This window comes from Zonotrichia leucophrys, chromosome 4, assembly GCF_028769735.1.
Source record: "Zonotrichia leucophrys gambelii isolate GWCS_2022_RI chromosome 4, RI_Zleu_2.0, whole genome shotgun sequence".
In the NCBI taxonomy this organism is placed as follows: domain Eukaryota; kingdom Metazoa; phylum Chordata; class Aves; order Passeriformes; family Passerellidae; genus Zonotrichia; species Zonotrichia leucophrys.
The window spans coordinates 51,128,573-51,155,636 of record NC_088173.1 but is presented as its reverse complement, the minus strand read 5'-3'; the positions used below and the strand labels follow the sequence as shown (position 1 = coordinate 51,155,636).

General features: G+C 40.9%; 1 protein-coding gene across 2 annotated transcripts in view; it reads right to left on the bottom strand.

The window, feature by feature from the left end:
* SEC24D (SEC24 homolog D, COPII coat complex component) overlaps positions 1 to 14,341 on the bottom strand; it is a 41,247-nt gene extending 26,906 nt beyond the window's left edge. Inside the window, exons 1-8 of one of the 2 annotated variants that reach the window (XM_064711651.1) lie at positions 14,274 to 14,341; positions 10,984 to 11,166; positions 9,959 to 10,085; positions 8,437 to 8,585; positions 6,839 to 7,111; positions 5,968 to 6,089; positions 3,128 to 3,239; positions 1,691 to 1,818 (exon numbers count right to left, since the gene is read on the bottom strand). In XM_064711651.1, coding sequence (XP_064567721.1) covers positions 1,691 to 1,818; positions 3,128 to 3,239; positions 5,968 to 6,089; positions 6,839 to 7,111; positions 8,437 to 8,585; positions 9,959 to 10,085; positions 10,984 to 11,122 — 1,050 coding nt within the window. In that variant the 5' untranslated portion in view covers positions 11,123 to 11,166; positions 14,274 to 14,341. Of the gene's footprint in view, positions 1 to 1,690; positions 1,819 to 3,127; positions 3,240 to 5,967; positions 6,090 to 6,838; positions 7,112 to 8,436; positions 8,586 to 9,958; positions 10,086 to 10,983; positions 11,167 to 11,674; positions 11,754 to 14,273 lie in introns of those variants that run through there. The other variant, XM_064711653.1, reaches the window with a different exon arrangement.
* Between the last annotated feature and the right edge of the window lie 12,723 nt (positions 14,342 to 27,064).

Genomic DNA, 27,064 nt, shown 5'->3' with positions numbered 1-27,064 from the left:
GCCATTTTTCAGGCTCCTCCAAAGGAGAGGCTAGGGAAAAACACACTGCTCCTCCCAGATGAATGAGCCCCACTGACCTTGGCAGCAGCTCCAGGGCACTCACACTTCACAATGGGCAGCTCACCGAGCACATCTTCTTGGCAACCCCAGGAAAACCCCCCTGAACCTGGCCAAGGACAGATGTTTGGGCACACTGCAAATTGATGTTTGCAGAAGAGATTTAGATTGTAGCAGCTCATTGATCACCCTGTGCAGGAGACAGGGAAGCCATGTGTGGGAAATGTAAAGGACTAGAGGCAGACTCTGAGTGCAAGATGCACAAATGAAGAGCCAAGGTGAAAATGGATTTTGTAAATGCCACTTGGGTACAGAATCTGGGATCAAGGGTGGAAGAGAGCAAAGGTTGCCTGATAAAGTGAAGGGGTGGAGAAGCAGCAGCAGGAGCTTCATCTAGGAGAAAATGCAAGGAAGGGGGGCAACAGGCCAAGTGTGCACATTTCCCTCAAGAATGGGAATGAAACCCGAAGTTGCTGTCTAGCAGACAAATGCTGAGACTTTGTATCTGCAGAGCCATCAGTAATACATCCTATTTCCCTGTGGACCACAGAGAAGATAACTGCAATCTACCCTGCTGAAATAATACTCTCAACTCAAACTGCAGAGGTCTGCTGGACTGGAAGTTATCCATCCTGATAAACACCAACATCTGCTTTTTTCCAACATATATTAAAAAAAAAAAAACTACCAAGAATTTATAAGCAATAAAACAAAGTTAAAGAAAAATCAGACTGCAAAACCAAGCACTGAATGTCTTAGCAATTTTAATTAGGCTTTCCTGTGCAGGCAGTTTATGAGGAGTTTTTGAAGACACAATCACATACTACAACTTTGATGAAATCCCTGCTTTTTCCCTCATGACACAGCACTCTGGAGTAAATCAATGTAAGACACGAAAAGGAAATGCATTCTGCAGACCTTGCACAATTTAGAACCTGAAGAATTTAGAAGCAAAGGAGAACACAGCAGATGAAGACCAAGCAAGATAATCCCACAGATGATGTAGCTAAATGCTGCAGTAGAAATATGGATTTATCCCTGCCACTGATAGAATCCTCTGGGGTGCCAGGAAACCTGGGTAATTGTTTGAAGACCAGAGAATACTGCAGAACAGATCTGCAGAAGAACTAGGGATATGTTTTGAATACAGAGGGTCATTAGAGATGGTTATGTGAGAAAAGGTTAGTGCCTTCAAATGAATGCTAAAAATGGCTGGTTACATTTGTCTTCTTTCTGTGACTCAGCTCATCCAAGCAGAAACCCCAATTATCTTCTTGGTCTATTGTGAAATTATTTTCGGAAAAATGTGTTTCATCAAATCCAACTCTCCACATCTTAAAATTAACTTCATGCAGTTTGTGGTCATCCTCTTTTAATACCTTTGCCTAAAACTACACAGTTTCCAGCAGAATAAGCAACTGACAAAGCTGGCATGAACAAGAGGCAGTTGGGGAAACACCAGGAACCCAGGGGAGTCATCACTATTGTACCTTTTCCAAATGAAAACTTTTGTGCTTTGAAGTTAGACCATGGTCCCAGCACACCCTCAGTCTCCTGCCACCTCTTTAGGAACCGGTGGTACCAATTGCCGGTGTGGCTCACACACCCTCCCCGCCCCCCAGAGGCCCCGTACCTCGCTCGGGGGCACAGCCGCGAAGGGCTGGATGACGGCCGCCAGGGGGATGCGGGCCTGCCGGGCCATGTCCGCCGTCAGCGGGAAGCAGTAGGTGCTGCAGCGCAGGTACCGCGGGCTGGCGTGGCCTGCAAGCACCACAGAGAGCTGAGAGGCTGCCGGGAGGAACCTGCCCAGCCCAGCACCCAGCAGGACACCCAGAACACAGAGCAACAAGTGCACGTGCTACATTCAACTCATTCCTTCTTTTCCTCCCATGCAGGCTTTACCCATCTTTGCTCCTTATATCCCAGCCCATTGCCCCTCCCTGTGGTTCAATCTTTTCTTCCTGAGTTTAAAGCAGAGATTTAAACATGACAAGAATAAGCCAACAATTACTTGCAAGAACAATCTCAGTAGAGATTAGTTGGAAACATCCCGTATGTAAGATCTTAGAAGAAAATGTGGATGCTATCCCAGTGGATGTGACAACAGTGTACACAAAGGGATGAGGCAGACTGATCTCTACTGTTAAGACTGCTCTCATGAGCTACCTCTGATTCAGAAAACACTGTGTCTATCTCAACATCACCATGCTCACCTACACTGCAAAATACAGGGTGCACAGTCACCACCACAGTTCCAAGAGGCCACTCAGCACAGGCCCCTCAAGGAGAAACTGCTGTGAGATGCAGGCAAGAGCACAGAAAGGAGTTCAGGAATCAGCTTCCTGATGCTCCCTTTGTAACCAACAAACTGCAGCTCTGCTCAGTTTGTTGAAAGGAATTTCTTGGATCATCAGAATAGATTTATCCCATTCTCAGATAATGCCAGAAAATCTCAGTGTGTTTGTACATTTTATTCAATTTATCTCAGCATTGATAAATTACTGCTGGGCTGAGTAAGACCACCAGTTTAACCTGTATTAAAATACTGAGCCTGCTGTCAAGAGCAGCATGTGGAAGATTGCAACCCCAGACTCCAGGCAGAAACAAAGGCAGATAAATTTTTCCTTTGGCCAGTGTACATCAACTAGACAGCTTGCACACTGCCTCTATCACTTGAATAGAAATTAATATCCTAAAAGGTAACAGTGCTAGTCTAGTCTTACTGTTTCTTCTAATGTCCACCTTTCAAATTTTCAGAGAAGATTTTTAACTTGAAATGTAATACCTTCAAAAATTTTAAGTTCAAAAGCAAAGTTGTCTCAATTACTCATATTCTTTGAAAGGCCAGGAAGGGTAGAGGAGGGGTTAAGTCAAGGTGTAAGAACTCAGCTCCCACTTCCCTCCTCCCCCCTTTTTTCCTGTTCAAATGAAGTTTGCAATTTCATGTACAATTTAGAGCAAATACCATCATTTTCAGATGAGAAATTTGAGAATTTAACCTTTTTTAAATGTAATTCTATTAGATTTCCCCTAGAAGACTGGCAGAGCAGAGAGTAACGAGGACAGTTACCTTGGTCCTGGATCACGCAGTTGGTGGTGACGAGGGGAGGAACCTGTCCTCTCGTGTTGGTGGCATAGACCTGCCCTCCCCTGGCAGCCTTGTCATTCTCAATCACTTGGATCTGATGAGTGAGAAGCAAGAACAGCATGAGGAAGGTAACTCATCCAGCTACACTCCTGAACAGGCTAAGATCTACACAAAGAAACACTCTGGTTGAAGCCTCATTTATAACAATTTACAATATAATGTCAGGAAATATTTATGCAGCTGACTTGGCTGCCCAAATTCCTTTCCCATAGGCTGCTCCCTGTTACTTCTGCACATCCCTCACTCAGGTTTAATGCTGACACTTTTCAGGATACAATCAAAGTTATGTAAAGCTGTATTTTGTTCCACACCAGAAATCCAATCACTGATACCATCACTCCTCCTCTCTCCTCAGCAACTGGTTTAGAGTGCAGCCAAACAGCTGTGGGAGGCAAGAGGAACGAGACAGGGAATTTCTCAAACTGCCTTTGCCACTGCTGCTGGTACCTCATGGAATCGTGTCTTTACACTGCACATAAACTTCTAATAATAGCTAGGGAACTTCAGAAGCCTCTGTTGGAAAGCAAACAGAGAAGAAAAACTAAATTAGTTGCATGGAGTCTACTGATCAATGTCCAAGAGGTATTTCCTAACACACTGAAAATAGTTTGGGGCCTACAATTTTTTTTTTTTTATCAATAAAGTTTTCTGTGCTGCAATTTAAATATACAAGACATTCCTCAGAGAGTTTGTTAGATCTTCTGCTTGATTACTTTTCCCTGCCTCCCTGGCTTGTATACTTATAGCTAACTCTTGCATTAGAAGGAAAAAGGTTTTGCTCTAAAAAGGTCCACTGGCTGAAGAAAGCAAACCACTCTGAGACTTAGCTCTGCAAAGGATCAATGTGCCACGCTATTCTGCAGCTAACTGACCTAAATATATCATTGCTCTTGGAAATAATTGCTGACAAAGTCCAGATGCAAGTTTTCATAGATGTTGTCAGGGTACATATCAGCCTCTAATATATATAAGAGAAATATAAATCAACAATGGCTACAGATAAGAAGTAAATTTATCTGGCAACACTACTATAATTACATAATGTAAATATAACAACAGAAATACACATGGTCATACTTATTCCTCGTTCTGAATTAGCTTTTTGTCCTTTACAGACGTTGACCCAGATCATGTTTCTTTCAAACATTCCTTCTGATCCTCTCTGTAAGGCTTAAACAAACCTTTTAACCTATTTTAACATGGCTGTTGCAGTCAAGGCTGTTTATACTGTGTGCATAATTGAAACAAGACATCAGCCCATGTTTTCATGCCAGACCTCCTTCCCTCCCTGCCCTTTTTTTTTAATTACACAAGATCATTTTATCCCTCTACTGTAAAAAGCATTGCACTGAAACACTAGGAATGATTGACTTAAGGGCATTTGTTATTTATACAGACACTTGATTCAGGGTTTTTTTTACACAGTGTTTTTCAGTTAAAAATTGCCTTTAACGAGGCAATTGCAGTTGTTACATTAACCCCTAAGGGATTATCAGCAAGTATTTTTCCAAAGTTACTGGGGGTTTGCATCAAATTCATCACTGGGTAAAAAAAAAAAAAACAAAAACAAAAACCAACTTTTCTAGAAGGAGAAGGACAAAAGAATACCCAAATTTAAAGAAGCAAGATGGTTTCATACTAAACAGTGTGAGGCTTTTGCAAAAATGTTTCTCCTGTACAGCAAACTTGCCTCAGTGAGAAGTGCAAAATTCCTTCACCCAGACTAGCCTGCTGTGCAGTGGTGAAAACATTTTTTTAAAGTAGCAAGTTCTAGGTTGAAGCTGCTTCAAGAATTCTCACTCTCTGAGGACTCTCTGACCCGTCCAGGTGATTGCTAGAACCACCCCAAGTGTGGGCACCAGAACATTTTCTCCATGAGTTTAGCACACTATTGCTTTCTATTTCCATCAGCTGTTTCCAATAAAGAAGTTAAATGCTGCCTGTGCCTGAGCAGCCCTTTCTCTGCACACCAATTAGACTGGTTCAGAAAGATGGATGCAACCATAACCTTCTTTTCTCCAGCACCATCCTGAGAAGAGACACCGTCCCACCAGTGCTCAGTGTTCAACAGCTGAGCCTCTCCAGCCTGCATGAAGCTTAAGCACCAGGTATATTCCAGGCTACTGAATTCTTCACAAGGCTGCAGCAACTGAAATGATGGCTCAGGCAAATAATTCCAGTTGCCTGAGAAGCTCTCTCTTGAAATCAAAAGGCAAAGTGGCTTCTGAGCACATGACTTCTCAGCCTTGCCAGGACTGCACTTCCAGAGTTCATGTACCTGTATGGTGTACAAATCCTACTTCTGGTATCTGGTACTAAGTTCAAGCCTTCAAACTTTTCAGATGAAAAGGAAAGGTGATAAGCTGCAGTGAACACAAGCAGTTCTTCAGCACTGGTCACTGTCTCATTAAGAATCCTGTTGAGAATTCCTAGTGAAGTATTCCCTACAAACTATTTGGGACATACTCATGTACTAGTATCCCATGTTAGATAAAGTTATAAAGCCTCTTCAGTACTCCAACTAATTTCATACACTAATTGATCCAAAACTGACAGCACAGAGTACAAAATTGCATTAATTAGAAACTGCAAGAATTAGAAGGTATGTTGAGAACCAAGCCATGTAAGTCACATGTAAGTGCCAAAGTATGTTACACAAAACCCGACCAGCTAAAACAAACACAATGTTAGCATTTGTCATTGCTTTATTTTAAATGCAGCAGCAAGTTACATTTATAAAAAATTAGAGCCACATTACTTACTGGGCTTGGAATGGAGTCAGGATCAAGCTTCTTCTGTGGTGGGCCTGAGAGCTGTGCTGGACCACCAGGAAAAGCACCAGGATAGGACAGCTGAGATGCTGCCATCTGAGGACCATAGTTTGCTGCAGAGTTACAAATGATAATTCATTTGAAGTATTCAAGTTCCATTATCAATGGTAAGCATCAACTTCTGCCATGCAATTAATTCTTACTCAGCTAAGTGCAACTCCTCTTTCCCCTCTGTTCTCAGCAACTAAAAGAACTAGATTTCTGTGGCTCAGTTTGGCTCTGTGTTTTTAAAAAGTAAGACCAACACCAGATGTGACAACTTTGGCTCCAAAGTTTTCAGGTTAATGTCAAGTAGGACAGTTAGTAGAGATGAGCACAGCTACTCACACCAGGCCATCACCTCAGACAATCTCTCCACTAACATCAGCCAGTGCAAACTGATATCATTAGTTGGCTTTTTGTATTCAGTTACAATCCATTACTGCTATAGCAAAGCATTTTTGAAAGCTACTTATGACACTACTACAAGACAGAAAGCAGCCTATACCTTTACAGAGTGTAAGAAAAACACCTTCCTGTGGTGTGTGTGCCTTCACCAATTACTAACCACTAATTCTGATTCTGATCCTAATTAATCTCCTTTTTCTGGTACAGTCTCAACAGAGTGCTAAACTTGTGAGCAAAAGCAGAGCCTGTCTCAAGTGTACTGACTGACAATGAACATCCTTCCCTTCTACAGAAAGGGAGCTCATATTTCATTTTCCCCAGTCAGCTGAAGATTCAGCCATGAATGGACACAGTTCCACCAGTGATTGCTCCTGCACACTTTGTTTTCAACCACATAACAAACATCCTTCCCTACCTTGCTGAGGATGATATCCAGGCCCCGGAGGCTGTCCTGGAAGGTGCTGCAGGTTGGGATTTGGAGGGACAGGCGCAGGGACTGCACCCTGCCTGGCCACAGGAGGCAACACTGGCTGGGCACCAAGGCCATTGGCACTGTTTGCTGGTGGGGGAGGCAGCTGTGCTGCAGGAGGCAAAGCCATCTGCTGCTGGCCTGGGGGCAGCAGCCGCGGGCCCTGGAAAGCCGCCGGGTGCCCGGGAGCCACGGCAGAGCCTGGAGCAGCGCCAGGACCTGAGAGAGAGAGGACAGCAGGTGAGTCAGGAATGAAAACCTCCCAGAGCTGTGGCAAAGGTGCTCTGCTTCTGCTCAGCACATTTCTATGGCATACAGGCAATAGTGGAGCCCATGCTGACAGCGCTGCATTATGGGACTCTGTGTCTGACCACAGGACAGATCCTGCTTTAGGCCTCAGCTGATTCAGTCACTTGATTTCTTTTGGCTCTACTTGCAATAAAACCCTGCAGCTGGGGTACATGGGGAAAGAGTGAGAGAAGCCAGAGTTGGACAGTTCTTCACTACAACACACATAGGTCACTCAACTTTCAAAATACTACTTCATTTCAGAATGTGAAACAACGTTCTTTTTGCTCAATAATCCATTTCTCTTATGTGGCATGTTTTTGTTAGTCTGCTATTTGTATTTCACCATTACAGGTTTGATGGAAAATAAACCCACTTGATACTAAAAGATGAAACATGTGGGAATTATTTTGTAGACACTGGCAAGGAATTGTTTGTTGTTTATAAGATTCAGATTTCAATTTGACTTAAGAGAACTCTGAAAAGAGAAATTTTTTGAGACTTACAATCTGTAAACACTTATTACTTTACAAAACCTACATTTTAAAATCAGATTTTCCCCCAAAGACAACACAACTTTAAAGAGAGCTAGAAGAATAACCAATATTAAGTTTGAAGCAAAATAACAATGTGTTCATATACAAACACTGAAATACGTCTTCTGTCACATATGTTAACTGAAAAAAATCTTTACATGTAAAATTCAAGCCTCCCAGTACATAACATGAGAACGCTGTATTTTATGCAATTGGTTTAAAATTGCTTATATAATATATTTTGCATAATTTAAATACATATCAGCATTCATTGCTGGAAGTCATTTACATGGAAGCATCACATGATCACATCTTTATGGCCTAGGTTTGAGATGGTATAACATCAAAATAAACGCAGATAAATTTAGATTAAAACCCAAAAATGTTTAGACAAGAAAATATTTTTGTAACTAGAGAACCCATAAAAAGTTGAGAAAAATTAAATCCCATCTGCATATTATTGCTCATGCCTTGGCTGCTACTGACACATCCACTGAGTATTTTGAGAAACAATTTTTGGGCTATCAGAATTTAATGGAAGGTTTGTCAAACATCAATTGAGAATTAACCCAATACTACTCATTTAAGGAACTGGATGAGATAAAATGCTAAGAACTTAAGCCAATGATGGGGGTCAAAGGTCTCATTTTCTGTTTATACAGAAGTTCAGTGAGTTTTAATGCTGTAACTGAGAAGAAGTCAATCAGATAAACCAATTACCGTAGCTATTTATCTGCATGCTGCTGAGCTGGTCAGCAAGCTGTGCTGGAGGGGAAGCAGGTGCAGTACTTGGGAAGGCTGCTGGGGACTGATGACTGAAGGGAGGATAGGAAGGTCCTGTGTTACTTGGAGGTGAAGGGCCTTGAAACCTAAAGGAAAAAAATCAGTGCAGTTTTGCAAAAAAATTACATCAAACAATCACAACTCTCAAAGATCTCATACCTCCTCAAGATGGTGCTGAAACAATTAATTAGGACAAAACCCTAATGGAGTATGCCCACATTCTGCTCAGACTATGTACACTTGTATTAAAATACACAAAGGACACAGAGATTGCACACTTGTTTAATAAAACCAGGCAGTCCATGTTTGTCTGCACTTGTTAGAAATGAAGCAGAGTGGTATTGCATGGCAAAGTGAGAGCAGTAATAACTGTAGATTAAGAAACACAAGCTTCTGAACATATCACAGCACTTCATTGCCTTTCCAAGCTTATAAAGAAAGACTCCCTACCAGGGATGGATGAAGAAGATTAGGAGAAAAATCTGTGAAGAGAAGAAAAGGAAGTGAGGAATGCTTGAGGATTTCTCTGTAGTAGAGGAAAAAAGATGATGTGGGTAGAGAAAAACTTCATGACTATCAGATATGGAACACATGAATGCAGGAAAAATAACCAAAGAAAAGAAAGCAGTAACACACACATGGCTTACAAAGGCATTTTCTACCAGACTATTTCACTCTGGTAAAATAAGATCCCAGGCTATGTCCCAGAGACAATCAACATGGATTTTCCATGTAAAACTGAGAATGAGCCCAGCTATTTCAAGAGAAGTTCAGCTTGCTGTACTTGAAAATTTGTCTAGATACTTCCTGGCCTAGAACAGCAGCTCTGAGCAATTCTGAAAAAAAACCAAGACTAGGTGAAGAACAGGAGATGTGCAGCTGTCAGGGCAATGATGGGAAGCTACAGTGGAGAATCAGTATTTTGCTAGGTCATGTCAACCTGACTCTATTCACCCTGTTTTGTCATCTTCAGGACAACCACCACTTCTCCCTATGCATGAGTACATCATCTTGAACAACTGATCACCAGTCTTTCTGGGTCCTCCTTCCCACAGAGAAAAAGAAATAAAAATAACTACACAAAAACTAAGAACCACAGAAGGAGATCAGGATTTCAACCACCTACAAGAAGAATGTTGTTACATGGTGTCAAGTTCACTAAAACTGAAGGAGCTATGGGTACACAAACTAACTTTGCCACTCCTGGGAAATGTGGAAAATAACTAATATTTGACAGAATTAAATAAAAGAGCTGCATATTGACACAAATATTGACTCATATTTACCTGCAACACAAATATTGTGTAATAAAACTTGGCTACCCCCTCATACAACCTTTTTGCAAAGATTTCTTTCTACAGCTTTCACCTGTCCCTGTTTTCTCCCCTGCCCATTGCTGCCTCCTTCACAGAGAGGTAACAGAGGTCAAACAGCTCAAGTGTTGATGCTTCCCAGTCACCTGTGTGGCTGCTGTCCTGGTGTACCAGAGCCATTCTGGAAACTGGTGGGGCTGAATTGCTGTGCACCAGGTGGGGGAGGCCCAACAGGAGCTGGAGATCCAAAAGGCACAGCTGATTTGGACACACCTGCAAAAGATTAAGCACTTTTATGTAAAACCCTGTAAAAAAGAACAAGATGGGCAAGAATTGCAAGTGTGCAGCTCTGCTCTGGCATTAAGAATAACAGGTTTGGGTCACCCTGCTTAAGTAAAGGGGTTGGACCAGAGGTCCCTTCCAATCTCAGTGATTCTGTTGGAAAGCACAGATTTCTGCTCAGTTATTAAAGCAGATACAAAAAACTAAGAGAGAGTAAAAAGCAAACAAACAGCAGTTCATAACTTTCCAGCAAAGAAGCCAAGAGGAACAGTAAGAAAAAAACAATGAACAAACAGACACAGCAATTGCCAGTTTGGGGCAGTGCTAATTCCTTGTCACCCAGTTATATTTCAAGGCAGGAACAAGAGGTCCCTTTGATTTCAGAGGCCAAGGTAAGAACAGAAACTTAAAACAACTTGTTAGAGTAAAAACAAAAAGAGCTTCCATATGTAGACTCTCTCTCTGTGCTGAAAACTGTTCCTAATTCTGACCTAGTATAGTGACTGTGGAGAAACTGTGATTTATGTAAACAGCAGTGCTGAATGAGCAACCTTTCAAGAAACTGTATTTCTTGAACTGCTTTCCCTTAAATTATTCTAACATTAAAAAAAAAAACATCTGGTATGAAAACCAGTAATTACCCCAAGTACTCTAATACCCCAAGTATTCTAGTAAGTCAATTACCAGAAGCATCTCTATCAGAATTCTCACTATATTCAGCAATTGATTAGAGGAACACAAGTCCTGCTGACTTTTAGAGAAACTGGGTAAAACTTTTTTTCTGTTTCCACTTGCAGTATCAGTGTAAAATTTACACATGGTAGAAAGAGATGCAAAACACCAGGATACAAAGGTAGAGTCTGAAAAAAAATTAAAGCCAAAATAATACCTGGTGGAGGTGCTGAGTATGAAGAGTTAGGGTCCCCATAATGTCCATAATGAATTGAAGAACTGGGTGGTCCAAAACCTCCTATTCCTGGCTGGGATTGGGAATATGGAGGAGCTGCAACATAACCTTGTTGACTCATGATGGCAATTTTCTCATTCCAAGTATTGTGTCCTCTACAGCAACCTGCAAAAAGGAAAATGACATTCACTCATATTCATCACTCTCTGTATTTTAAAAGGCTGTGAATTGTATTGTCCCCCCAAAAAAGATACAAGACACATTTGAACGCAAAAAATGACCTGAAGTCAGGGGCAAATATTGTTTTTACTTGATAACTTAGTTTCCTCAGCACTACCACATGCTGCATTTAAATGGGATTCACCTATCCCAAGCTCACAGAGAGAACTGTAAGCAATGGATGTGCAGATGGAAAAAACTCTCAAAGGAAATTCCCAAACTATTCTTTTTACTGGGAGAGCCTTGACTTCAACTCCACATGGAAAATGCACTGTGACTCCTGCTCCTCAAATACCAGCCATGCCAAAGAAGCCAAACTCACTGAGAAATCAGAAAAGGCAAAGTGACCAGAGCAAAAAACTCCCCCTAGCAAATGCTTCTCCTGTGCTAGCACACCTTATTTGACAGGAGGTGTGGAATACAACACCAGTTTCCCACCAAACCTTTTACAAACCTGCATCAACCCCACTCCAAGCAAGTGATGGAAGACTCCTTGCTTTTGATGCTGGTGAAACAGAGAATAAAGTACAGGATACAGAGAATTCCTCATTCTGGTTGTCTTCTGCATTAGTGGCCCAGGCCTGAGCAGCCTTTTTACTGCAGAACTCCCCAGTGTGCCAAAAGTGAGCACAAGGCGTTCCATGAGGGACAGCTGAGGCAGTATGGCCTCAGCAGCACTGCATGCTGCCCTTGCTGTTAGCAGGCATCTTCTCCACAAGTTTCACATCTTGATCCTGTTGTTCTTAAATAAATGAAACAAGCAACCCCTAAAGTCTGATAGACAGCAATTCAGAAAGAGCTTTTTTAATGGTGAGAGCATTCACAAGATATGTAATTTCTAGGGTAACATTTTAGAAAACTTTCAGGAAAGAGTGTCCTGGTAATTGCCTTCATTTTTAGAAGCAAAAAATCTGAAGAATCCTGCATTGACAAACCATATGATTGTATTTCACCAGATTAGTTTTCAGATACAGTGCCCTTGCCTCCAAGGATCTGAAAAGTTATTAAAGTTGTACACTCTGCAGCCTTGACAACAAGATTCCTCTTTTCCATGAGAGCTTCCATTTTGATAGCAGACTTAATTTAACAATAACAGAATTCCACTTTCTTGAGGCCCAAATTAAACTGTTAAGAGAAATGCTGAGGATATAACCTGAACAAGCATTTACTACTCCTGTAGTGTCCCAAGCACAAAAGCCAGTCATCCCAAAGAACTACACAATATAAATTAGCATTTCAGGTGTTGAGTGTTCCTATGAAACAGCCTTCCCAACCACCTGTACTTGACATTCTTAAACTCAAGCCATGGAGTCATCTTTAAACATGGAAACTGGATGAAAATAAATCATGAATTTGGTCTGAATTGGGTTTCAGAAGCACACACAAAGGCACCTTGAAATTACAGCTCCAAGAACACACAGATGAATTTATGCTGCACTGGCACATGTCAGTAGAGAAAAGTTACCCCTACCAGAAAGCTCATTTCTAGGCTTCCCAAATTAAACAGATTATTTCTGAAGAAAAAAACCTCAACAGTTTTACTGATCATCCACATCAGACAAGAAATCCCTCTGAGCTGGTTACAGGGCCTGGCCCTCTCCACACTCTCCACTGCAGCACAAGATTTCTCAGTTGCAGTGGTTAACTGCTCCCAGGAGTTAATCCTATGGAGTTTTCTCCTATTTATGGGCTAACAAGGTAAACACAGGGAGAAGAAAGAAAAATGTTTAATCAGAGGCTTGCTGAGGTCAGCTGCAACGTCTTCCCTCCCCCACCTCCATCAGAAAAGACGTGGCAGTGAGAGCTTTAGTTGTTCCAAAAGACACTAAATTAGCATTAAATTACCTACACACCAGCACAGACGTATACATACTTTATATCTATGTAAAGGAAGAGACTTTCACTTAGAGGCAGCTGCACCTTAAGATGCAAGAGCATTCAGAGGAAATTACTTCCTCCACAGCTTACTCACACACACACAAGAAAAAAAAATCTTGCCACGTCAAACTTCCCACAGACAGTATAAACACAGAGAGGTTGTGCTGAAGTGAGACAGAAGCTCTAAGCACAGATGAAATAATACAAGTTCTTCAAGACAGTTCCAGACTCTATTTAGCACCAAGGATACTTATTCTCCTCTCAGGATAGGTATATATACCAACTATCACAAATGAATGTTTTAAGGTTGCCTGAAGAACTGTGAGCATTTCAGAAATTATACCGTGGGGGTGTGAATACACCACCACACCATGAAGAGCTCATACAGAAGGTCATGAAAACTTTTCCCTCCCTGTTTCAACACTAGTTTACCTTATATCCCATAACCTGGGGAACAACACCAGCATTGAGGAACAGCTGCCAAATTTAACTGGCCTCTATTACCGAATAGGCTGTCACCTTTTTGTGACCTATGCAACGCTCTGCTCTCTCTGGGAAGATGTAAAAGTTAACTACGCGCAAGCAGAAGTAGGATAACAGAAACAAAACCAGGCTCGAGTCCTTGGCTCCCTGAAGGAGAAGTATCAACTCTGTCTTTGTTCGGAGACACTGCGCTCCCCAGCACGTCCTGGGGCACGGTGCGGTGCCCGTCCCGGGGGGCGCCTCCATCTGCAGGGGCTCACACAGCCAGGCAGGGCGAGCATCGCTGCACGCACACACCGCATGCAGCACAGCCACACACCTACTTCTGGGCTCTTCTCCGCTACCACATCGCCAACCGAGCTAGGAAAGCAAAATCTAATATTCTCCGTTCCCTGCCAAGCCTGCCGAGCTTTACTACATCTTTGCACGCGGGTAACTCATCTATCCCCATCGCCTAGGAGCTTTCAGCCGCCGTAAGCTCGCAACAGGTCCGGCCCCGCGCTCGGAGCCACCGCCCGCCCCGCGGCAGTCGGTACCTGTGCCTGCCCGGGGCCGGGCTCCGCCGCTGGCGGCCGGCGCAGCCCCTGGGCCCGGCGCTGCTGAGGGCGGCCGCAGCCCCGTGCCCGCCCCGCCGCCGCCCGCGCTGTCCCCGCGCTGTGCCCTCAGCCGCCGGGGCCGGTTGGGACCGTTACCTGCGGCCGCGCGCCCGTCGCCTCACGCGCCCGAGTGCCACGTCTGAGGCCGCCCGGCGCGGGCCGCGCCTGCGCAGTGCGGGCAGCGAGGCCGCGCCCGCGGCCGGGCCGTGCCCTCCCGGCGGGGACGAAAGGCGGCCCGGGGCGCTCAGCCTGGCACGGAGCTTCCTTCGGCCCGGGGGATCCATCCCGCTCCAAACACGGAGCCCAGTTACTAAAGGGATACTTGTTTTTCTTCGTTATGTGCTTGAAAACGGAATCAGGTTGGAAAAGACCTCTGAGGTCGTCGAGTCCGACCTACGACCGAACGGCACCACGTCAACTAAACCATGTCCCTCGGTGCCACGTCCGAGCTTTCCTGAAACGCCTCCAGGGACGGTGACTGCACCGCCTCCCCGGGCAACCCATTCCAATGGCTGATTATCCATCCTGGCAGAAATTCTTCCTCATGGCCAACTTAAACCCCCCTAGAGCAGTTTAAGACTGTATCCTTTCATCCTGTGGCCAGCTGCCTGGTCGAAGATGTATATATGTATACTTACAACTACATTTTACACATATATATCTTGCATATCTGCATGTAAAATTATGTCACCTGAATATCTCCAGTGAAATATGATGCAGGTACTTTACCTGTTTGCATACGCTGGTTTTAATTACTGTCCAAGTGCATTTAAAAATGCTGCCTTGGTTACAGGATAGGTAATGTTTTTCTAATTAACAAAGTAGAAACATGGGAGTAACATGAGAGAGATTGGAAGTAACATGAGGAAGATGTATTTGTAAAGCCACTTTTCTTCCCGATCATAAACATAATTGTGTTAAGGTAAAATAAAAGCAGACTGGCAGATGAAAAAAAAAGCAATCACTCAAAGAATCACAGAATATCCTGAATTAGAAGGGACCCACAAGGATCATCAAAATCCAGCTCCTGGCCCCGCACAGGACAGCCCCAAGAATCACACCACAACAGCTGGTAACTCACGTGTATCTGGAATTCAGACTCCAGAGGCTTTCCTATCCTCGTTCTACAACCTTACTGTGTCTTCTGAAAGTACTAAACAGTTTACCTAGAGCTATACCTCAGTAATGGCTGTGAGCTCAAAACAAACTGTCCAAAGCATTTCATTTCTGAAAAAAAACCCCGGAACTTTGAAGCAGATGTCATAATGAAGATACACAATGGCATCCTTTACATGAAAGACTAACTAGAAACCTCAACAAGCAACACAAAGCAGGCAAGAACAGGGCTTGATCTGTCTCATTCTTGCTAACCAGAGCTGGATTCTAAATAATATAAATAATAAATAAATAACCACTAAATAATATAAGCTGGTTATCAGAGCCAATACATTGGATATGTCAAGGGAAGTCTAAAAGCTTCCAAATCTCTCCCAACTGTCTAATCAGAATGGAAAATGTCATCCCTGAGGTGACAAGCATCGGTTCAACTGGATGTGGTTTTGTGGTTTTGATACTGCAGGGTATCAGTGACTCTTTCATAAGCAGGATGCAAACCAATGCCTTTCATCATTGCTGTGCTGTAGTTCCACCCCTCACCCTTATCTCTTTTCCTGGCTGTAACAGACACATTAAAGTTATGCAAAAACTCTTCTGAAATACCATGCCACTGAGGAAAATAACAGGTTTAAGTCTGGACATTCCCTGTTTTGCCAGGGAGACAGGCAGCCACTGTCCCAGCAGTCCTGCTGTGTCTCTCTCGGAGCTATTAACAGAGAGCAGCTGTGGATAACTCAGCACTGAGGAACCCTGCACTTTCTTGGCCACTGAATCCTCACTATCCGATTTCTCCTCCCAGAAATCAGCTCCAGTGAAACTGAAACATGAGATCAGCAAAAGACACCATGGAGAAGCCATGGCATTGGAAGTTCCTCCCTTAGTTCAGGCCCACTCTGGAAATGGATCCAGAAACCTCTTTTTTTCCAAGGATGCTCCTGTTCTCCTTTAGCCTGGCACACTGAGACAAAAGGCATGCAGTATGTCACAGTCTGCATGTTTGGAACTACAAGTAGGATTTATCTTCTGTTTTCACCTATAACATTTAAAGTATTTTAAGGTTTTCAATTTCAGAAACGTGGAAACATCATTAAAGACTAAAGTGTGTTTTAGGTCTGGAATATAATTTCACATGAGAATGTGAATGAAATGAGAATGCAGGATTGCTAAACTATTGTAAGTAATTGTATTAAATAATTTTAATTGAACTCTGCCATAAAATCTGAGAGTCAGACTGGTTTGGTCTCAGTCATTGTCAGCGATGATGAACTTGTAGGTTAAATTAGCTTTCTTAACAGAATCAATTAGGTTGGAAAATTTATCCTGTAGTGGTACCTATGCAATGCTGCTGAAAATGAATGTGATTTCATACATTTCAGACCTAATTTGGAGTAGTACACAGGCTCTATAGAAAGCCACCTCAAATCTTTCAGAGAACATTATAAAATTTGGGTTTTAGTTGTTATTATTATTTTTCAAATAATTTGAGATTGGACTGTTCCCAGAAATTACTGAGGTCTATAAAAAGCCCCAGGGGAGCAAACCATGCAGATCTTCTGTCTCTATCTCATAGCACAGCCCATTAAGACAATGTGTGTGTGATTCCAGGAAACCTAAATCCTATGCTAACCTGTTCAGTTAGTGCATGTCCTTAAAATACAGCATCGCTGCAAGGTGCAAGGAAGAATCAGAACAAACCTTTCCCTAGGGGAAGATGTGGGCAATATTTCGTATGTTCTTTAAAGTAAAGACTATTTCATCACAAGGAATAGTTCATAAAACTCCAAGGATTATACATTTTAAAAGGTGCTTCTTTTTGTTGAAACTGATTTTCTTCTTTTATTTCATTTGTATGTCATTTTATTTCATTTTCATTTTATTATTTTATTATTTTATTATATTATTTTATTATATTATTTTATTTTATTATTTTATTTTATTATTTTATTTTATTATTTTATTATATTATTTTTTATTATTTTATTTCATTTCATTTTATTTCATTCTTCTTTTATTTCATTTGTATGTAATTTTATTTCATTTGTATGTCCTGTCAAAATTTAAAAGCTACAGGTTTGCTTTTGCACATCAGAAGGGTCCCAAGAACTATTTACACAAAAAACCACTTTGTTTTCTTATCTTGCTTACATATATTCACTAAAATCTTTTTTAATGCTTTGCCTACTATATATTTAAGGTCTATGAAAAACAGCTTACTGCTCAGTGTAAAGTGCTTTACAAGAAAAATGGAAATTATATTTAAGAATATTATTTGATTAAAATGAAGGCAAGGACTTTGGTATAAAAAAACCAGTGAAACTTTGAAGGAATTCTGTTCCTCTCAAAAAATCATGTGTCAGATTAGAAAATGCTATATGAAGAAAAAGAAAAGATGTACTATTTCAGAAATCAGAACACTACTATCAGAAGAAACACATCAGTGCTGTGGCTCAGCTACATTTCTAACATAAAAACTAAGCACAGGAGAAACCTGAAAGAGGGTACAGCAGAAGTGAATACTGATATTTTGATTCAACAGTCTCAAAGCCAATTAGAAAACATTATTGGAGTGCACCCTTTAAACACTGCCCTGCAGGGAATGAAAACATCCAGGGGTTTTCAGAATACCAGACTGATGTCTGTAGGTGTTGTTATTCAGCACAAACAATACAGAAATGTTAAAATCCTGGCCATGCATTCATTGCTGTATATTTTATGTACCCCATGTTAATGGATACTTCCTCCAGGGACTGCCCACTATCACAAATTTCAGCTGAGGCCACAGTAAAGGAAGAATAACTCCTGACTGGTTTGTTGGGCTTTTGTTCACCAAGGTACCTCAGGCTGCGGATCAGAGCACCCAGAACCACGGTAGGTCCTGGCCAGTTGAGGAGGTCACTGGGAGGCCATTAGGGATTGCTGAGCACATGGATCATGCCAGTGAATCTCCCTTTTCCCTTCTGCTGAGTGCTGCCCTCCCACTCCACAGCCATGGTCAAGCTGTGCTACCCCTCAGGCTGCATGAAGACATCCTGGCACCTTGTGCTCATTAAAGTTTCCAAAGTATTTTTGGATGAGAAGAAGAGTGACTCCAATTCCAATTCATGAACTTGTATTCTGTTTGTCTGAATTCACCTGCAAATTCTTTAGACTGATTAATCCATTTTATTCCCTGCTGTGAACTGGGATGTTTTGTTGGTTGCTGGTAAGCTTTAGAGTAGTTGCACTGTTTTACCCTAGAAATGGCTGAATTTTGTTATATCCTGCAGAGGATGGGAGGACTGGGAGTGCTTCATTTCTTCCCTGCCCCAACTCTTTTCAACATCAGTGGCAACTGGGAAATCCACAATGACTGCCCCTGTTGTCCCCATGCTCCCTAACTCCCCCAGAGGACAAAACCCAACCAGCACAGGGGGCATTCACTGCCTGCCTCAGAGACTGTTGGTAGAGTTTGCTGGCACTTCTGCAAAGCAAAAAATTCTATTTAGGCATGAAAAACTACATGCAAGTGAAAGAGTACTTAATGCTATTATTTACTCAGGAGATACTCTGGGTTTTGAGAACAGGGTACTCGCCTTAAAGCCCAGGTCCTGATCTCCTGTTAAGTTGATCCCTTTTAGCTAAAACCACTTTCTTTCCCTGAAACTCAGTTAAACAGAAATTTTTATAAAACGCTTTATGGTCCACATGTGGTAAGTTCTATGCAAGCCACACATTACAAAAGCAAATGTGCTTTAGAAAAATGACTGGCTGTTTTCTCCCAACAAATACTCTCTGGCTAGTTCAAGTCTCTGGATTTCCCAATACCTGCAAGCTGTGAGACTCCTCTGCTTACTCTCACTGACTGTTGCTATTTTGGTTTTCTAATGAAATCAGCATTCTGGCAACTTGATCCGGAACATTTACAGGAGATAGATGTGGTGTTCTGAGAAAACTGCTGTGATGTTTCAGTTGGGGAATTTCAATTATTTTTAAAATTCATTCGCTACTGTCTAAGATGCATGAGAGTGGAAGACTGCACTACCTGTGCTTAACAAAAAAAACCCCAAGACTTGATTATCCTGCTGTAATTGCTACTTAATGAACTCTAACATAAAACCAAAGATGAGGTCTTAGTATAATCTGATTAATAATGTATCCCTTATAAAGAACTGTGAATAAACATTAGGCCACCAGTCTGAAAGAACAGCAGAAAGTTAAACCAGCCTTTCTGTGTTTACCTGCTGAATGTATGGAATTTCTTAAACATTGATATATTTCACTTTTACACTCAAAAGCATCTGAAGCAGCTTTATTTACTTTGGGTTTCATTTTGTTTCCTGCTTGTGTTTAAAATTTCTGATGTAGTAGTGGAGTCTTGCTATAGGGCAGTACTCAAACTTACTAGCAATAAAAAAAGAGTAGCTGAGTGAGTTCTTCATAACAAACTGGTGGTTTGAGTTACTTAAGGTGCAAATACTTCTATGTGTGTTCTTACTTTAACTGTGCTTCTGCTTTATTCCACCATTAATGTTAAATATTAGTCTTGATCACAAAGTAATCTGTAAGAAAACCCAAAAATACTGGGTTCATGCTATATGGATACCTTTAGTATAAAGCAACTGATGCCTTTCCCATGATCAACAAAAATAAACATCAGAATTATTTTTTAAAAAAATACATCATGCTATTTTTACACCATAGAAGCAGCAGAGGGATAGGAGATGCAGCTGGAGTTAAAATTAAGGGCAGGAGTAAAATTCCACGCCACGCTTGGTGTCACAGCACGTGTGGTAGCTTTGCCTTGTGGAGGCACATAAAGCCCTTGTTCAGCATTTGCAGACATGGGCAGTTGTCTGGAAAACAGACAGATCCATGTCAAGGCCAGCTACAGAGTACATGAGCACCAAAGCAGAGGCCTGTACCAGAGGCAGAAGGAGCTGAGAAGTTTGGAAACTGGTTCCTGGCAAGAAGATGCAGCACAACAGGCAAGGCTGCAGGATCAGCAGGGGTTAAACATCAAGGTGTTCTTGGAGGGCAGATTTTTCCAATAGAATCTGCTCCACTTGGAAAGGAATTAGTTATCAAAGAGTTGGAATTCTTGTTCCTATTGCCAGGAATGAAGATAGCTGGATTGCTTTTTAATCTATTGCAGTTATTTGGATGGAAGGTAACATTTCATGCAGGAGGTCCTGGTTGTGTCACCTCTGCTTCTCTGGCAAAGCCTAACCAGAACCATTCAGAGGCAGAGTGAGCAATGCTGGCTGCCTGTTGCAGGCAGGACTTGATGCCAAGGGGACTTTTTATGCCCTGTCCTTTAGACAGATGCTGTGGTTGGAACCACCAACATCAGACCTACTGAGACAGACACTGAGCAAAACACTTCCCTGCAGCTGGGAGTGTTAGAAACTGCTTCACAAACCTTACAGCTTAGTTTGTAATACAGAGGAAAGAGGGAAGGAAAGGATACTCCAGGAGGACTCAAACTATCAAACTACCAAACTCCAAGCAGAGAATTTCAGAAGTTATCACATTTCTCAAGGTTTCTAGCAGCTATTTCTCCCATTTTCCAGGCCCAGACCAAAAAATGAGAATTTTCCAGTGAAGTAACAGAACCCAGACTCCCTGAGACCTGTACTGCATTATAGCTCAGTTTTTCTCTGCTTCTCCTGTTCTTGTTTTCACTATGGAAAAATTCATTCTTAGGAGACTTCCAAGTAAGAAACAATACCTGCTTTAAACTGCAATGCAAAAATAGTTGATTTTTATGCTGGACTGCAGCCATGCATGTAATTGAGCTCTTTCAAAGCAGCCAGTCAAGGGGAGTGAATCACCTCTACATTTGTTAACAGGAAACAAAATTTAAAAGATGAAATCTGATGCAGGAGAGTATTCATCAGACTAATTTTAAATATTTGTATTCAATCCTAAATTCCCCACTAAACCGTATTTCAAAATTTAGTAGATTATTTGGGCCTAATTCATATCTCAGCTATGATGAAAATATATTTTCTAACTGAATATGATGTGATTACTCTTGATTAATTTCACTGTTGTACATCAGAGGAGAATTTGGCATGGTGGATTTCTTTAGCCCAACGTGCTCGCATGAAATGTTCTTTCAATAGGAAGAGGGGAGACCATAAAATCCAACAGTTTTAGATGAACAGATGGCTAAAAGGTGCTGTGTTACTTAAGTGCCCCCATTAAATGACAATTCAAAGAGCAGGATGAAGCATTAGGGCAGAGGTGAGCAAAGTGAAACACCTGCTTGCATTACTTACATGCGTGTTCCATTCAAGGCTCTTCCAAGCTTTGGCAGAGAAGAGCAATTTTGATTCTCATAGGCTCTGTTAGGAAGAATGTGATGCAGCATCTCCCTGCCAAAACCAGAACAAAAAATGACATGTAAATAGCTTTCTTTTTACTTTAGAGGCTTTTATCAGAATTTTTCCAACTACTGAAGCCAAAAATGTAGTCATCCCATCTTCTGGGAATCAAAATGAAAAGGAAATACACACCTAAGAGTCTTTCCAAGTCCCAAGAGTAAATTAGTTCTTACTTGCTAAAACACAGGCATAAGTAAAACCAGCAGTGGAATGGCACCTGGAAACATGAATTCTAGCCCAAAACATTACTCCTAGATTAATAAGAAACAGTAATTCCAGCATCACAGTTTTTCTCCCATGCTCATAAACCTTGCAGTGAATGTGTTTTACTTTCTCTCACAACAAAGTCTTGTAGCTATTTTGTCAATTAATTTTTGGACACAATCTGAAATCCTTGTCATTTCATAGAGGAAAACCTCAAAAGAATTTTCTCCAAGAAGTTCAGGGGGAAAAAAAAAAAAAGTTAACTTCTCTTTAGCTAGTTTAGGAAAGTATTTCCTGATTATCTGAGACTGGCTGTGGTAGGAACAGGTAGGACAAACACCGAAGAAACATGAGAGGTCTCTTCCCCAAATTCTTGTCTCTTTGAGTTATCTATACATTTTTTATACATTCTTATGTCTTATATTTAATGGTGCAGGTCTCTGGCTGCAGAGGCCCTGTGTACATGATTTGAGAGCTGCTCCTTAATTGGACTGTAGTTACATTCTCTACACAAGTTTCCATTTTCTCTTGTATAATTCAGCAATGCTCAATGCTAACAACATTGTGTTTTGGAGGAAAGTGGCTTCTTTTGCCAATTTATTTGGATTTTCCCTCTCACAACAGACCCAAAACTCCTAATCTAGGATGACACCCAGTTACCTAAATGATGAGAAATACCCTCCTGTACTTTTCTGTGCTTCTTCCACTGTGCTTTATTTGCCAGTCTTGAAGCTGGGGGAAAAAATCAAGAAAGCAGAGCTAGTTCTAAAATTCCAACTCATCATGCAGTGCCTTGCCTTATAATCCACACTAGGGATTAAAATTAAAAGCTTTAACCTTTACTGGTGAGGAACTACTCGTGCCTAATATGAGTGTGAGCAGAGTTTTCCTGTCTAGCCTTATAGGTAGCTAAGAATTATCTGTGACCTCTGAATTTGATTTGTTTTCACTAAGAACTTGGTATTACTGGTTTTGGTACCTTTGCCACTCAATGTCTGTACTTGCAGTGAGCAAATCCATCGGGCAGTGCACTGCAAGGCTCCTCATGCAATTAAAACATCTGGAGATTATTAATTTGTCTTGTAGGACAAGAGAGTTTTGTTGGGAAAAGATGAAGAGAATCAGCTTTAATGGATGTTAGCTGGAGCCACGCATTTGAACCTTCCATCAATATATTTAATTCACATTGTCATTTTATACCTCTTTTGAAAATTAAATCTTTTCCATGTGTCTCTGTTCCTTGTTGCTTCTTAAGTCAGGAGAAAAAAAAAACTTAAGGGTAGCAATTAAGCAGAAGTTTATTTTTCTATTTCTGTAACATTTGTGGAAAATGATGTTTAGATCTGCCTTCAAAATTTGCTTTTGCCTTATGTAACTACTGAATTGTAGGACTATGAAACAAGGTATGCTATTAGGCAATGACTTGGGGAAACAACATGTGCTGAGGTGCCTGACACTGCCCAGTTTGCAAAAGTCACTTAAAAAAACAAACTTGAAGGGATATATTAGAAGAGGTTGTCTTCCCTTCATTTGGAAGAGACTATGTGGCATGATTTATTAAGTGGCATGGCTCTGATTTTATAATTTTTTCATTAAACCAGCTATATATTAACAAGTGAGGGATTTTCTCCACATAATTAACAACACAAAACAAAAACAAACAGAAAAAGCCCCCCAAAACCAAACCAAACTAACAAAAAAAACCAACCAAACAAAAAAAAACCACCAAGAGCCCACCAAGCAAATAAGCATCAGCTTTTTTTTTTCCCCTGCTGATTCTCCCATTTGGCTAAAATCACATTCTACAATAAATTGGGTATTTTGTTAAATTGTTTACAGATGATACAGTTAAATCTAGAAAGCTGTTAAAATAAGTATTATTGGAGAACTAGCTTATGTTGATTTTAATGTGGAAAAAAATCAGATATGAAAAGAAAATGAAATGCAGAAAAAGGAGGAAGCCCGACCATCTGGGTACTTACAGCAGTAAAATGCTGCCCATAAATTAGAGATCATGATATCCCCTTTCCCTCTGTCTCTTCCTCATTACTAAGGAATGGGTGGAAATGTTTGCATTTTTAAAGAATCCACAGACCTAGGATACTACTGTAGGTGAAATGAAAGCTTTGCTTTATTGCTGGATGAAAAGACAAACATATATCTTATTTCTTCTCACATCTGAACAATGTCTTCTGAACTCAGCTGCAGAAATACTTGATCATTGGATTTTAGATTAATCCACTTGCACTAAAACTGTTCAGTATCATATATTATGACAGCACAAGGAGAAAATATATGGACAAGTGGCAGCAGATGAAGCAAAAAAACCTAAGAAGTGGTCACCAAGACCACGCAGAGCTTAAGAGGAATTCAAAGCTGAAATAGCTGACCATTACTGAGATTAGAGAGTGCCATTTTTTAACTGAAGTCTTCCAAGAGAGGCTCAGAAAACAAGAAGTCTGTCAGCCTGATATCTATCCAAAACAAAGAGGTGGAAGCTGCAATATGGAACAGTGGACATCTGGATAAATATGACTTATCTGGGAAGAGTTAAAACAGTTTTCATAAAAGGAACTCCTGCCTCACAAACATAAGGCAGCTCTTTGAGGGGATCAAAAAACACGTGGATAAGGGTGATCTGATTGATCTTGGATTTACCAAAGGCTTTTAAGAAAACTAAGCAGCCATACCATAACATGGCTTAGAAGTATAAGGTGATATGCATTGGGGAAAAAAACATTAATTCACACATAAAACTATGTGCTTTGAACTAAGCAGCAACAGACAAGACTTGAAGATTTTGAAAGGTAATTCCAGGAACACATTAACTCTACAGTGTCTGAAAAAGCAAATTAGGAGTGTTGGGGTTAGCAACTAGAGAGCAAAATAGATATCATTGTGTTATTGCACAAATCCCAACTTTGTCTGCTCCCTGAAGCACATGTGGTGTTGCAGACCCTCATTTCAAAAAGGACTTAGAACTAAAGAGGAAGTAGAGAAAGAAAATGAGGAAAACGAAAGGTGTGAGATAGTAAAGGATGATTAATTATTCTATTCTCTCTCTGAAAAAAAGGTAGATGTGCAAAAGGTCTGTAAAATAAGTGCCTAGGGATTGCTTGGTCACAGTTTGCCTTGATCCAGGAACCAGAGGACATCAAATGATCCTATAGGATCCAGATTCAAGGCAGAGAAGGTGATTCTTTATGTCAGTATTTAGTTAGGGATAACTTCCCACACTCAGCTAAAGATACTAAAAGTTATGTGGGCTCAAGAGCAAACAACTGCAGAATTCATGGAGGAGAAATTGCTCTTACAAAGTACAGAGCTGCCACATCCAGCTGAGGAAATCTTTGAGTGGAGGCTCCCTGGGGAAAGACATGCACCATTTTCCATGATCCATTTTCCATCTATTACCAGAGACAATATTTCAGGATAGATGGTCTCACTTTGGCTATTCTACAAGTGGGGCTATTCCTACCTTATCACAGCTCATCCAGGCTATTGTGCTGGGTTTCTTGACTGGCAGTTCCTGAAGGGAGATGAGCAAGAGGAAGTTGGACCTGGAAATGTTGTAATACAGATCTCATCATACAAGATTAGACTGAAGCCAAAGCATTCCCTGTATTTGGACACAGATAGATTTTGAGTGAGTTCATTTCCCCAGTTTATAGGATTATTTGTGACACCAAAGTTTTATCACTTGTTGTCTAAAACTGGATCTTTAGGTTTTAGTGAAACAATGGAGATGGTGGGAGTGGTTAAATGGCTGTAGTTAACATTAGCTTGAAACTTTCCAGTGTATTTTGAAAATAATCTCAGAATTTATGCAATTTATTTAAGATCTACAAATTACAGAGACCAAAAGTCATAAACTCCATGATGGACTCCACTTTAATCTTGATGTCCAGTTTCTGACCAGCATTTAGAAATCCCAAAGGATGCAGGAGTGTAAAAAAGGATATGAGTTGTTTTAAAAAGCAAAACATGCTTCAGTAAAAGCATCATATAAAGAAACTGGGAATTGTTAAGGCCTAGGGAATGTTCTTTGAAAGATTAAGACATAGGAAGCTTTGGGTGTCCCCATCATGGGAATAGTTACAGACTTCAAATGGTTTACTGCAGAGCAAACAAGAAATTAGCCCTTAGAGGAAAGCAGCAATTTGATTGAAATTGTTGTTAGAAAACTCCCTCAACATGCTGACAAGACAAAAGTTATTTCTCCTATTTTTTTGTCTCCTGTCAGGATCACAGCTCTTGTCAGTTCAAGTAAAGAGTCCTGTGTCATCTCAAATGGACCAGGTTAAAATATCCCCAAAGCCTTATCATACACCAAAATCACACAGATCCTGGTGTTCTGACTGGTCATTTTTTCAGCTGAGTAATCACTAATCAAGGTTGTTCTGTTCTAATAATATACTCAGTACAGTTCTGTGGTCAAAAGTGACAGAGATGTCTGTATCTAGTACAAATTACCATCACATATGTGAGCATCCAAAGGCAGGGGTGATTCTCTTTAATTTGGTTTCTCCAATAAGTATATGAAGAAGTTCAGGAGCAGAGATCAGATTTGATTATTCTCCTTTTCACCAAAATGATGAGAGACTAATACAAGCTCAAAATGCCCTAACAGTAATTAAGCATTTTGTCACAAACTTGTAACATTTGAAGGACTAATAATTATGTGATAAATTCTGCTCAGATTTCTAATTTTTGTATTTAACAGAGTGTCATAGAGCATTTGTTGCAGCTATTTGCTGAAGAGATTTATTGCCATAAAATTTTTAAATACTTGCATCATTAGGTTAAAAGGACAGAATTTTGTCTAAAGCAAGATTGTGCCTAGAGAAGGACTAAAAATCTGTTTGCTACCACAACACATCAACACTGCAGAAGATATTTAGCAGTTAGCTACCTTCAACTATTTCAAGTGAGGTGTCTGCACTCAAAGGTTGTCTAGCAAAGTCCCTTTAAAGGCCATCCCCTTTCCTAGTATGGCTTCTCTGATGGTGTTTTCCTAAAGTATTTCATTATATGGCAACCTGTGCCTGTTTTGCTTCTCCAGAGCTGTTGACCTGTAGTCAATAAAGCAAGCACTCTTCCTCCTACTAAATCCTGTTGTTGAGAGAGTGACATTTTCCTCTGTTTGATCAGGGATCTTCTCCCCACCCAGCCTCTGTGTACCTTGGTGTCTTAGAAGACTAA